The sequence below is a fragment of the Capra hircus genome, chromosome 10 (genome assembly GCF_001704415.2).
Source record: "Capra hircus breed San Clemente chromosome 10, ASM170441v1, whole genome shotgun sequence".
NCBI lineage: Eukaryota > Metazoa > Chordata > Mammalia > Artiodactyla > Bovidae > Capra > Capra hircus.
Window position 1 is genome coordinate 59,605,037 of NC_030817.1, and position 12,759 is coordinate 59,617,795.

At 41.8% G+C, this 12,759-nt stretch overlaps 1 protein-coding gene across 2 annotated transcripts in view; it reads right to left on the reverse strand.

Annotated features, from left to right (window-relative positions):
• ATL1 (atlastin GTPase 1) overlaps nt 1-12,759 on the reverse strand; it is an 86,208-nt gene that overhangs the window by 70,793 nt on the left and 2,656 nt on the right. For both annotated transcript variants that reach the window (XM_018054364.1, XM_005685638.3), the window contains exon 2: nt 3,452-3,621. In XM_018054364.1, coding sequence (XP_017909853.1) covers nt 3,452-3,485 — 34 coding nt within the window. In that variant the 5' untranslated portion in view covers nt 3,486-3,621. The remainder of the gene's footprint in view (nt 1-3,451; nt 3,622-12,759) is intronic.

The window sequence follows — 12,759 nt, forward strand, 5'->3', positions numbered from 1 at the left end:
TATACTAGCTTAAGCCTACACAGGTTTGTTGTGGCACCTACTGGCATTCTATTTTAATTCCTTGTCTTTATCACTCGGACCAGGTAAACAAACAACCCTAAATTTAAATCCTAGATATGTAACATAAATTATCGAACCTCTGGTAAATTATGCTCTCTGAATCTCAGATTCCTTATATATCAAGATAAGGATAATAATGCCAATGTTTTATGAACTGACTTTTAAATGCTTAAATTTATACAAACTTTTAGTTCAGTATAGATTCAGGTACAGGTGGCGGGATTCTCAGTTTTGGAAGCACAGACTTGCTTCCCTTATACATATGGGTATGATCCTCAAACACCACCCAACTCTGGATGTCAGCAGAGATGCGTTTCTGTTTTCTAGCCTCCATGACCCTTATAAGGACCTAACAGGTCTTTGATCACTCAGACAAAAATAATATCTGTTACTGGTTCGACAGGGTCCTTACCTGAATTTTAGGTCCCTTGTACACATTTTCCAAGTATCGCTCTTATACTTTTCTTGGAAATCCTGTATTTTCCAATTCTGGATAGTTGACCTTTCCCCTCTGCCCCATGATTTCTAATCTGTCTGAAAAATATGTATTTAGCTAGATGATAAGTCAGTTTACTGTCTTCTTTTCTAAACTATCACCTGTGTTTTTTTCTCATCAGAGACCTCTGCCTTCTATGAGGGCCTGTCTTCTCTATTGCCTTCACACCATGCCCCATTATACATAAAAACATTCCAAAGCATTATGCTTTAGAATATACAAGACAACTCTAGGTTTTAATCTCAGTTTTTAAACATACTAAATATTCTATCACTTTCACCAAGTTATTTAACCTACCTAAGACTCAGTTTTTTAATCTGTAAACAGGGACTATATCTTGACAACTTAAGAGGCTAAAAATCAAATACAATGATGCAGATGAATGTGTCTTGAAAACTACAATTCTATACAATATTGTATAAAAATGGCAGAAAATATTATCCATTCAGCAAAATACTGGTAATGAAATGACAAAAGGATCCGAATTCAAACTGGCAGAGTTGGAGTCCTAGCTCTATTATTTGCCTTTTAATATGTAAATGAGGACTATAATACCTACTTCACATATTAGCTCAATGATGTTAGTTATTATTATTATTATTATTAAATGCCTATTATGTTAGGCACTGTACTAGATGTGGGTGATAAAATGAAATCAAGGCAGACATGGCTAACATATTTGCCAAAAACTTACATCTCCTACTCCATATGCTACATTTTCTAAGTCATGCCATGTACACTTGACAGCAAAGAAATATCTGAGTAGTAAAGCATTTCCACATAGCATAAAGATAAGAGTCCACAATTCCACTCTCTCTTTTTATGAAATTTCTGGTGAACACATAGTGACTATGGTATTTCTTTTTTTAATTCATCACTTGACTCAAAACTCTTCAGATGACTTCCGGATAAACTGTCTGGAATACATTTCAATCAAATGTAAATAGGACAGTGTTTCTCAAAGTAACATCCAAAGATAATCTGCTTCTCAATAACCTAAAATGCTAATTAAAAAGCAGATTCCTAGACCTTATTTCAGACACAGATTCAAAAGCTCTGGCTGGAAGATGTCGGAATCTGCATTTCTAATAAGTTCCTAATGTGATTTTTATGCAAATCCCATTTGAGAACCACATTCCTAAGAAAGAAAAAAAACACTATGTGAGAAATTTGTAACCAAAGGAAACACTGAAAAATTATGATCCAAAGCTTCTTGAAGAAGAAAAATTTTAGTCATCTGAATAAATTTTCACATGCCTGTCTCTTAATAGGGTTGAGTCAAGAGTGTACAGAGATTAAGACCAAAATTGACTTGAACATACACATCTTAACTGTGAGTGTTCAAAAAATTTCTATTTTGGAGGCCAAGGGAAAGGGACGAGAAGGAGTATTCTGAAAAAGTTTACCCATATTTCAGAAGAAGCAAACAAAAGCTGCCATTGCAATAGTCATGGCTACTAAAACTGGGATTTGGTGATATCAGATATCAGAAAATGGAACTGCTTTCTCTTAAACTCAGACAACTAAAGACAGATATCCCTGCGCCAGCCCCCCACATCTACCATAAACCTCTGATAATCCCTCAAATGTAGACTTTGCTTATTTGGGAGTTAAATTGGTCCTGTGACCAATCAGAGGCAAGAGAAAATAGAATCTTTTGATGAAAGATATACAATTTTCATAAAAGGTAACCAAAATAACTAATTAAAATGTAAATTTATACCTCTCAATCTGATGGACAGTTACAGAAGAGCTGTCAGAGACACTGAAGAAAGTCCGTGAAAGCGCTCTGAACTCCTAGTGGATGTTAACTTTCCAAGTAACAATTCAAAGCTAATGAACAAACACTATTCCTCTACCCACTATGCCACAGTGGTCTGAAGTCTGCTCTGGTGCTGATAATAAAATGCCCGAAGATGGCAGTGAGTTTGGCACTGTGACTGGAAGAAGTCGGGAGCCCAAAGAGGAAAAAGCAGCCCAACCTGCCCACACTACGGAGTCTGGAGCAGCAGAGCGGGCGGGGCTGCGATTTCTCCTGAATCACTGCACTCTCTCTTCTCCGCCTGCGTGAGCGCCGCCCACCCACTCGCGACAGCGTGAACCCCCTGGGCCTAGTCTCTCCTTCCCCCTCCCCTCGGCCTGGTGCTGAATCATGAGCCCGATATCTCCAAAAGGTAAAACCTAAGAACAAAGCCACCCTTAGCGCTGGCCTGAATGGGCACCAGGTTGGGGTGGGGCAGAAGGCTGGAAACCACAACTTTGACCCCCTTTCTCCCAAATTCCTTACCCAACCCCCGGATTAAAAGGAGTGCTGCGATGCTATGGGATTCCCCAGCGGCGCCCCTTCTCCCACCGGGGCGCTCGTGTTTGCAACGCCCAGACCTGGTCCCGGCGCGCTCCGCCTCATTGTTCCAAAGCTGCCCGCCAGCCAGGAGTCCAAGCCCTGCGAGGCCAGCGAGTTCGCAGCTCGTGGGGAAGGGGTGGGGGCTCTCCACTCCACTCCCCTCACCACAGTCCCCTGCCCGGCCTCACCCCTTCCTGCCAACCTCCTTTAGCTAAAGCCAAATAAATCATCGAGTCCCCTGAGGCGACCGGGTGGGTGCTGTCCAAATGCTGGGAGGAGGATGGGGGATGGGGGCGGGGGGGAAAGGCTGGCGTCTGCGGCCTGCGTGTAGCTGCAGCCTTCGCCCCTTCGCCCCACAGCGAGAGAGATGCTGCTTCCATGGGTACCGCTTGGCCACGGTTCCTCCCGCCCAACTGGGAGCCGCTCGGCTGTGGCCATCTCCCAGCCCTAGACGCTGGCGCCGAGCAACCCTCAGCCCTCCTCGTTGCCAGAAGCTGAAAGCGGAGGGCCAGTCCCTGTGCAGGCTGCAGAAGTCACCATATGCTACTCACCCCAACTGTTTCTGTCCCTACGGTTCTTGGCCATGGTGGTCCGCGGACTGGTGGCGGTGAGGCGCTGTCAGTGCTTTCGCTCCTCTCCCGGCTGCAGGTTGCTGGCGGTGGGAGGCTCTGTGCCCTCGCTGGGCGCAGTTCCCTCAGACTCTGAGGATGTTGCTGTGGCGCTGGTGGGAAGGAGTGGGGAGGAAAAGGGAGGAGAAAGCGGATGAACCAAGCTCAGCATCACAAGCCGGAGTTCACACAAAAACCAGCGTCACACCCTCCCTACCTTGGCCCACCCCCAGAGCCTTAAGACAGTGACAGACAATATACTGCAACATTTTCGATGGAAAACACATACAAATAAACAGCACCCCCTTAAGAACTTAACAGCATTCTACAGTCAGAACTACACAGACCAAGATACTGCATGATTCTGCATGTTCAAAAACCTGTTTCCTCAACCAGTTACATATGAGTAGAAATATGCTGGCAACATTTACATGGATGAAACTTCAAAATAATCTTAATTTATCTATCAGGCATCATTTCCTCCCTAATTTAAAAGCAAGGTCATGATAGTAAATAGGGTATCATGCATTTTTGTACCTGTATACTGAACAGGCCTGTCTTTTAAAATTGGTATAGCATACTTAGATTAAGAAGATCAAGACTTGGAGAAGGAAATGGCAACCCACTCCAGTATTCTTGCCTGGAAAATCCCATGGACAGAGGAGCCTGGCAGGCAACAGTCCATGGAGTCACCAGGAGTCGGACGTGACTTAGTGACTAAACCACCATGTTAAAACCTCTCAGTTGGACTTCCCTGGCAGTCTAGTGGTTAAGACCCACGCCTCCAATGCAGGGAGTATAGGTTCCATCCTTGGTTAGGGAACAAAGATCCCACATGATGCACAGTGCAGCCAAAAACAAACAAAAAAGATCAAGACAAATAAAAGCTGGAGATTTATCATAATCTGTAACTAACTCCATGTCTAACGGGAAAAATTTCCACTTGTTTTACAGAGCAATCATATGGAGTTACATTAACAAATATTCTAAGTCATACATCATATTATGGAATAGCCTTGGCAATAAAGCTGCAAACAATTTTGAATAGAAAGCCAAAGGCAATAAATACTTTAATAAATATTCTCAATCACTCTCTTTTCAAGAGTTCCTTCCTCTTTACCTATCAACTTAATTTTCAGCGTCCTAGAAACACTGTTCCTTCATGCTACCTGACCCTCAAGATACTGTCATCCCATTCCTCACCTCCTCACTCACTTTTCTCCTGAATCTGGCTGTTGACTATACTCTACCCAGATCAGTTCTGCATGGGAGATTACTGCTAGCTTCATAATTACCAGATCCTAGATCTCGGTTTATTCCCTCATTATAAGCAACTCTTCACTGTGTTCCCTCAACGTAATTTACTATATGATGGTTTCAGACAGGATCTCTATCTATGCTATTGATTCCCAAATCTATTCATCTAGTCTTAAGTGTTCTTGAGGAAAGAAAATCATCATTCCAGGGCTGAGTCTGTAATTGCCTAAGGCCAGCTTCACTTTTTTTTCCTACTGACACTTCAAAATCAATATGTCAAAAACCAAACTCTCTCACTCACCACTGCCAAATCTCACACAATCCTATTTCAGTTAATTGTTCTATGACCTCAGAACACTGTAAACCAAGTTTACATCATGGTTTTTAAGGGGACTGTCTTCAACAAAGTTGCATTCCATAAACACTAATGAGCCAATATAGGATGACAGAAATTATCTCACTCCATACCTACAAACCAAATTCACTGAACAAAAACAAGCATGTTCTGCTTTTCTTATATTTCTTTATTATAATTCTCAGCTCACATTCCAGCCTGATAATCCCTTTCAGGTGAATCCCATTAGAAAGGAGTACAATAGGGACTTCCCTGGTGGCCCAGTGGCTATGACTCTGCACTCCCAATGCAGGGGCCCTGGGTTCCATCTCTGGTCAGGGAACTAGATCCCACATGCCACAACTGAAAGATCCCAAGTGCTGCAACTGAGACTCAGCGCAGCCAAATATTCAAGTATTTTTAAAAAACCAAAACAACAAAAGAGTACAGTAGATTCTACCCACAAAAGTTATATATACAATTCAACGTCTATTCCTAATTGAAGAAGGGATTTATTTTTTAAAAAACTTTTTTTCCTGTTGTTAATAAGTAATCTGTGAGATAATACTTGAGACTGTGTGAATGTCTTGGCCAAGAATTTTGTATTCAATGGTTTTCAGCATCCACTGACATCCTTGCCTGAATCAACTTCAGATTTTAAAATACCCTTGCTTCTACATTTTACATTTAGTAGCTGGCATTTCCTCTCCCACCTTTGTTTGTTAAGTACCACTATCCACTTCACGAATTCATGTAATCTAAAGAAAAACTTTATTATTTAACCATCATTATTCTTTTGTAATGCTCAAATTACGGCAACCCACTCCAGTGTTCTTGCCTGGAGAGTCCCAGGGATGGGGGAGCCTGGTGGGCTGCCGTCTATGGGGTTGCACAGAGTCGGACACGACTGAAGTGACTTAGCAGCAGCAGCCCCTTCAAGTTAACACCTGTGTCCTTGTGACATGTTCTATTTGTCTTTCATCATTTCCCTTGTTTTATGGAACAAGAAAATGTTTCAAGTTTCCCTGGTATTTTTCCTGCCTCAGAACTAGTTCCGCCAAGAAACTCAGGCTGCTTTTAATGAGAAAAGGAATTTAGAAACCAAGATCTGAGCGCTAGCTGTGTTCACTGCTAGCTGGAATTTCACTGTTTCTAGACTCTTTCGGTGGACACTGTTAGAACATGTTTATTTTTCAAAACTGTCAAGTTTAATCTACTCTAAAGAAATACCTCCAACAGTATGAAAATACATACAAAGTAATTTATTGAAGCATTTTTGTTATTGTAATATATTGGAAATAAGCGAAATGCCCATACATAGGAAAATATGAGTGATAGTCACTCATTTTTGACTCTTTGCGACCCCATGGACTGTAGCATGCCAGGCTCCTTTGTCCATGGAGTTCTCTACACAAGAATACTGGAGTGGGTTGCCATTTCCTTCACAAAATGGAAAACTATGCAGCTATAAGAAAGAATTTTACAAAAGATAGAGGAACCAGAGATCAAATTGCCAACATCCGCTGGATCATCGAAAAAGAGAGTTCCAGAAAAACACCTACATTTGCTTTATTGACTACACCACAGCCTTTGACTGTGTGGATCACAACAAACTGTGAGAAATTCTTAAAGAGATGGGAATACCAGACCACCTCACCTACCTCCTGGGAAATCTGTATGCAGGCCAAGAAGCAACAGTAAGAACTGGACATGGAACAACAGGCTGGTTCCACATAGGAAAAGGAGTACATCAAGGCTATATATTGTCATCCTGCTTATTTAACTTATATGCAGAGTACATCATGAGAAAAGGCAGGCTGGATGACGCACAAGCTGGAATCAAGATTGCCAGGAGAAATATCAATAACCTCAGATATGCAGATGACACCACCCTTATGGCAGAAAGTGAAGAAGAACTAAAGAGCCTCTTGATGAAAGTGAAAGAGGAGAGGGAAAACGTTGGCTTAAAGCTCAACATTGAGAAAACTAAGATTATGGCATCCGGTCCCATCACTTCATGGCAAATAGATGGAAAAACAGTGGAAACAGTAGCTGACTTTATTTTGGGGGGCTCCAAAAACCACTGCAGACGGTGACTGCAACCATGAAATTAAAAGATGCTTACTCCTTGGAAGGAAAGTATGACCAACCTAGACAGAATATTCAAAAGCAGAGACATTATTTTGCCAACAAAGGTCCATCTAGTCAAGGCTATGGTTTTTCCAGTGGTCGTGTGTGCATGTGAGAGTTGGACTATAAAGAAAGCTGAGCACCAAAGAATTGATGCTTTTGAACTGTGGTGTTGGAGGAGATTCTTGAGAGTCCCTTGGACTGCAGGAGATCCAACTAGTCCATCCTAAAGGAGATCAGTCCTGAGTGTTCATTGGAAGGACTGATGATGAAGCTGAAATTCCAATACTTTGGCCACCTCACATGAAGAGTTGACTCTTTGGAAAAGACCCTGATGCTGGCAGGGATTGGGGGCAGGAGGAGAAGGGGATGACAGAGGATGAGATGGTTGGATGGCATCACCGACTCGAAGGACATGTGTTTGGTTGGACTCCGGGAGATGGTGATGGACAGGGAGGCCTGGCGTGCCTGCGGTTCATGGGGTTGCAAAGAGTCGGACACGACTAAGTGACTGAACTGAACTGATAGCAAAGAACACAGGGGCTACCCTAGTGTTTCAGTAGTTAGGAATTCATCTACCAAAGCAGGGGACACAGGTTTAATCCCTGGTCCAGGGAGATCCCACAAGCCTGGGAGCAGTTAGGCCCCAGCACCACAACTACTGAGCCTATGAGCCGCAACTACTGAAGCCCTCAAGCCTAGAGCCCACGCTCCACAAGAGAAGCCACTGAAATGAGAAGCCCGTGCATGACAATGAGAGAGTAGCCCCTGCATGCTGCAATTAGAGAAAAGCCCTTACACAGCCACAAAGACCCAGTACATCCAAAAATAAATAAATATTTTAAAAAATCACAGATCTTTATGAATTGATACATATTGAGTTCCAGATTAATACACTATCAAATGGAAAAGAAAACAAAGCAAATATTCTACCTACCATATAAGAAAGAAAAGGATATTAAAAAAATATATCTGCTCATCTGTGCAAAAGAAATGCAGGGTAAACCAAAAACCAATGAGATCAATTATCTACAGGAGACAAGTGGGTATAGGATGGAAGCAATGGGAGAATGGGAACAGGGTGGAAAGGATTAGGAGGGCTGATACTTCTCTAAGTGTAACCTTTTTATGTAGCCCACACTGTTAGAACCATAGTAATGGTTCACATTCTCCAAAATAAATAAGTAACTAAAATTAATCAGGATATGGGCAGAGGAGTGGAAGGAACTCAAAGTGGAATTACAAATAGTTAAAAAAAAAAAGTGAAACTAACTATATTACAGGTGAATAACATAACTACACTGAAGCATTTTCTAAACCTGAGGAGCTATAGAAAATAGTATTTTGATTGTATACTACAAGACTGAAGACAAAAACTGTACACAAGCATTGTTCTTTAGTTCATAATTTATTTTTCTTCTAGGACATACGTAGGTTAGTAATTCTGAAATTATTTGTGTATGCTCTAGACTTGAGTCAATACATGGTGGATAATCAGAGCCAGATTTCTTGCTTTTGGAGATGAAGTTATAATAAGGAAAGGGGAAGGATAGAATGAACACTATGGTGTTGAATTGGAATCTGAGGTATCAGTATGATACAGTAAAAATACAAATAACAGAATTTTTTTTAAATGGGCAGAGGATCTAAATAGACATTTCTTCATAGAGGACATACAAATGGCCAAGAAACACATGAAAAGATGATTTAACATTTTTAGTCACTGGGGAAATGCAAATCAAAATTTAAACAACTACAATGAGACATCACTTCATACCAACCAGGATGACTGTAATCAGAAAGAAAGACAATAAAAAGTGCTGGTGAAACTGACACTGCTGGTGGGAATATAGCCACTTTGGAAAACAGTCTGGCAGCTTCTCAAAATTTACAGTTACCATATGGCCCAGCAATTCCACTCTTAGATATATGCCCCCTCAACAAATTTAAGTATTAGTTCAGTCGCTCAGTTGTGTCCGACTCTTTGGGACCCCATGAATCGCAGCACGCCAGACCTCCCTGTCCATCACCAACTCCTGGAGTTCACTCAAACTCACATCCATCGAGTCGGTGATGCCTTCCAACCAACCATCTCTTCCTCTGTTGTCCCCTTCTCCTCCTGCCCCCAATCCCTGCCAGCATCAGGGTCTTTTCCAAAGAGTCAACTCTTCGCATAAGGTGGCCAACGTATTAGGAGTTTCAGCTTCAACATCAGTCCTTTCAATGAACATCCAGGACTGATCTCCTTGAGGATGGACTGGTTGGATCTCCTTGCAGTCCAAGGGACTCTCAAGAGTCTTCTCCAACACCACAGTTCAAAAGCATCAATTCTTCAGTGCCCAGCTTTCTTCACAGTCCAACTCTCACATCCATACGTGACCACTGGAAAAACCATAGCCTTGACTAGATGGACCTTCGTTGGCAAAATAATGTCTCTGCTTTTGAATATGCTATCTAGGTTGGTCATAACTTTCCTTCCAAGGAATAAGAGTCGTTTAATTTCATGGCTGCAATCACCATCTGTGGTGATTTTGGAGCCCCTGAAAATAAAGTCAGCCACTGTTTCCACTGTTTTCCCATCTATTTGCCATGAAGTGATGGGACCAGATGCCATGATCTTAGTTTTCTGCAGTGGCCACAGAACTGGAAAAGGTCAGTTTTCATCCCAACCCCAAAGAAATGAAAGTATATGTTCATGCAAAAACTCGCACAGGAATGTTGTAAGAGCATTGCTTTTAGTAGCCAAAAGGTAGAATCAACCTAAATGCCAATAACTATCAATGGATAAACAAAATGTGGTATAGCCACAGAATGGAATATTATTTAGCCAAAAAAAGCTTCCTATTTAATGGAACTGTGACTGGGTTACCTGGGGAAAGTATCTGTCCCTTGGACACTAGAGCCTTCGATCCATCACACCCAGTGTTTTAGAGTCAAAGTTGTATGGACAAAAATTCAACTGAATTATTAGGAATAATAATAATTCCTAATAATTACTTACTTCTACCCCCTGGTTCCTCAGTTCAGTTCAGTCACTCGATTGTGTCCGACTCTGCGACCCCATGGACTACAGCACACCAGGCTTCCTTGTCCATCATCACCTCCTGGAGCTTACTCAAACTCATGTCCATTGAGTTTCCATGTCTCTGGTTCCTAGGCCTGTGCATTCTGAATATGGGGTAGATGGCAATATGTATTGGATACTGACTTAAATCCTGTATTATATCCTCATAAGGGTTATCCCTCGGCCAACTGATCCTTCAGCATGACTGTCCTCTGTGGTATCATACTAGCTGCTTCTAAGTGATGGGTTTGAGGTAAGATCAGTTCACTTCACTGGCATGACTCCATTGCCATACTTCCCATGAGTTTCCTGCCCAAATTTAATGTTGTTTGTGATACGTGGTGATGAAATAGTCCACAAACTGTGGTATAGTAAAGTTTCCCAAGCAGGGACGGTAAGCCTATATCTGGACTATGTACACATATGACTATAGGTACTGGGTGTTATCTTATGACTTATAAATTGAACAGGGGCAGCAGATTCCATTGTCAAAAGGAAAGGTATATACTGGGGTGGCCTGAGCTAGTCTGGAAGGCTCAAATAAAGTACATAGACTAACTTTCATTTCTGCTTCTACTTCTTTGCCGCCTTTTTTTTGAACCATATCTTTGAGTTCAAAAAACATCACCCAGGACCTAAAGGGTCGGTAAGCCTGTATCTGGACTATGTATGTATATACTATAGGTATGTACATACATACATAGCTACCCCATGAGGATAAATTGCTCATCCATCCATAATCAAAAGGATTTGGTTTAATTAAACTGCCACCAGGTGACTGACTGGTCTGTCCAGGGAACAGTACCTTACTAAGGGTCACTGAGGGGCTTCTCTGGTAGCTCAGCTGGTAAAGAATCCGCCTGCAATGTAGGAGACCCCAGTTGGATTCCTGGGTCAGAAAGATCCCCTGGAGAAGGGATAGGCTACCCACTCCAGTATCCTTGGGCTTTCCTCATGGCTCAGATGGTCAAGAATCCACCTACAATGTGGGAGACCTGGGTTCAATCCCTGGATTGGGAAGATCCCCTGGAGGAGGGCATGGCAACCCACTCCAGTATTCTTGCCTGGAGAATCTCCATGAACTGTAGCCCACCAGGCTCCTCTGTTGATGGGGTTGCAAAGAGTCAGACATGACTGAATGACTAAGCACAGCACAGCAAGGGTCACTGCAAAGGCAAGTGACTCTGCTATAAGCAAGTTAAATACTGCATAGTGGCAGTAACCATATTACCCTTGGCAAGTGGAAGTCCATGCCACTGAATTCCCTTTAGCCTCCATTCCTATTGCCACATGGCCCCACTGAACTAGGGTGACTGGGTAGAGGCTGACTGACATTCATAGGACAGATTATCTTTTATATCAGATTATTGGGATGGATGCCCTCTAATGGGCAGTCAAATGGTTTACAGATATTTTCACACTATGAGCCAATTTTGATATTCCATTCATAATGTATCTCCCACTGACTTCCTTATTTCTGATCTCTCCAAGTTATTGCCAACTTATTAATTACTCTGCATAAATCAGAACAGAGCCATACCTCAGGCTATCTTTCATTCCTAACACAGAGGACAACCAGATGTTCTATTCAAAACTGTGCCCTCTGGAAAAATTTCTCTTCATCTCTGTTTTGCAGGACCACTTCACTATGAAGTAGGACCATAATTCAGTGGCTCTATGCTTCTAGTTGGTGCTGATACATCATCCAGGCAATTAATAAACCAGGCCCAAGCTTTTCCTTCTTCTGCTAAATGACCATGAGCCCAAAGATACGGTTCAAAAAACAGTGGCAAAGAAGTACGAGCAGGTACAAGTCCATGTACCTTATTCGTGCCTTCCAGACCAGCTCAGCCTTCCCTAGCATATACCTTTCCATTCGACAATGGAATTCTGCTGCCCCTATTCAATTTAAGAGTCATCAGAAAATACCCGGTATCTAAAGAGCAGTTTATAACACAAAATTACTTAGAATCCTGTAGTCAGGTGTTCAGTACCTGCCAAGCCCTGGTAGCAAGCCAAGAGTTGTCTCTCAACTGAGCTGAATACAGGAACCCTGCTATCAATTCTCATATAAACTTAAAAACCACCCTGGGGATCAAGGTTACACATCAGATAATCAATTCAAACTAGATTTTTAAAAAAAGATGTGCGCTGGGTTCCTCAACTCTTTTTAAAACTCCCATCATAATAACCAGATACTGATACTGAAAGAGATGCATGTTCTACTGCTCTCTAGAACAAAAGAGAAAATTCTATACTTTGAAAACATAGTTTTGGCCTCAACAGACAACTGAACCTCATTAGTAACAGAAAGAATCGTTTAAGATTAACTATTTGAAAATACAAATCATGATGGTAGCCAATGTCTTCCAATATTTAATTGATTTATAGTTAACAAACCTATAAAGCTCAACTACATCAAGTTACATTTTGCAATTAGCTTATGTTGGAAGATTCATCAGATTA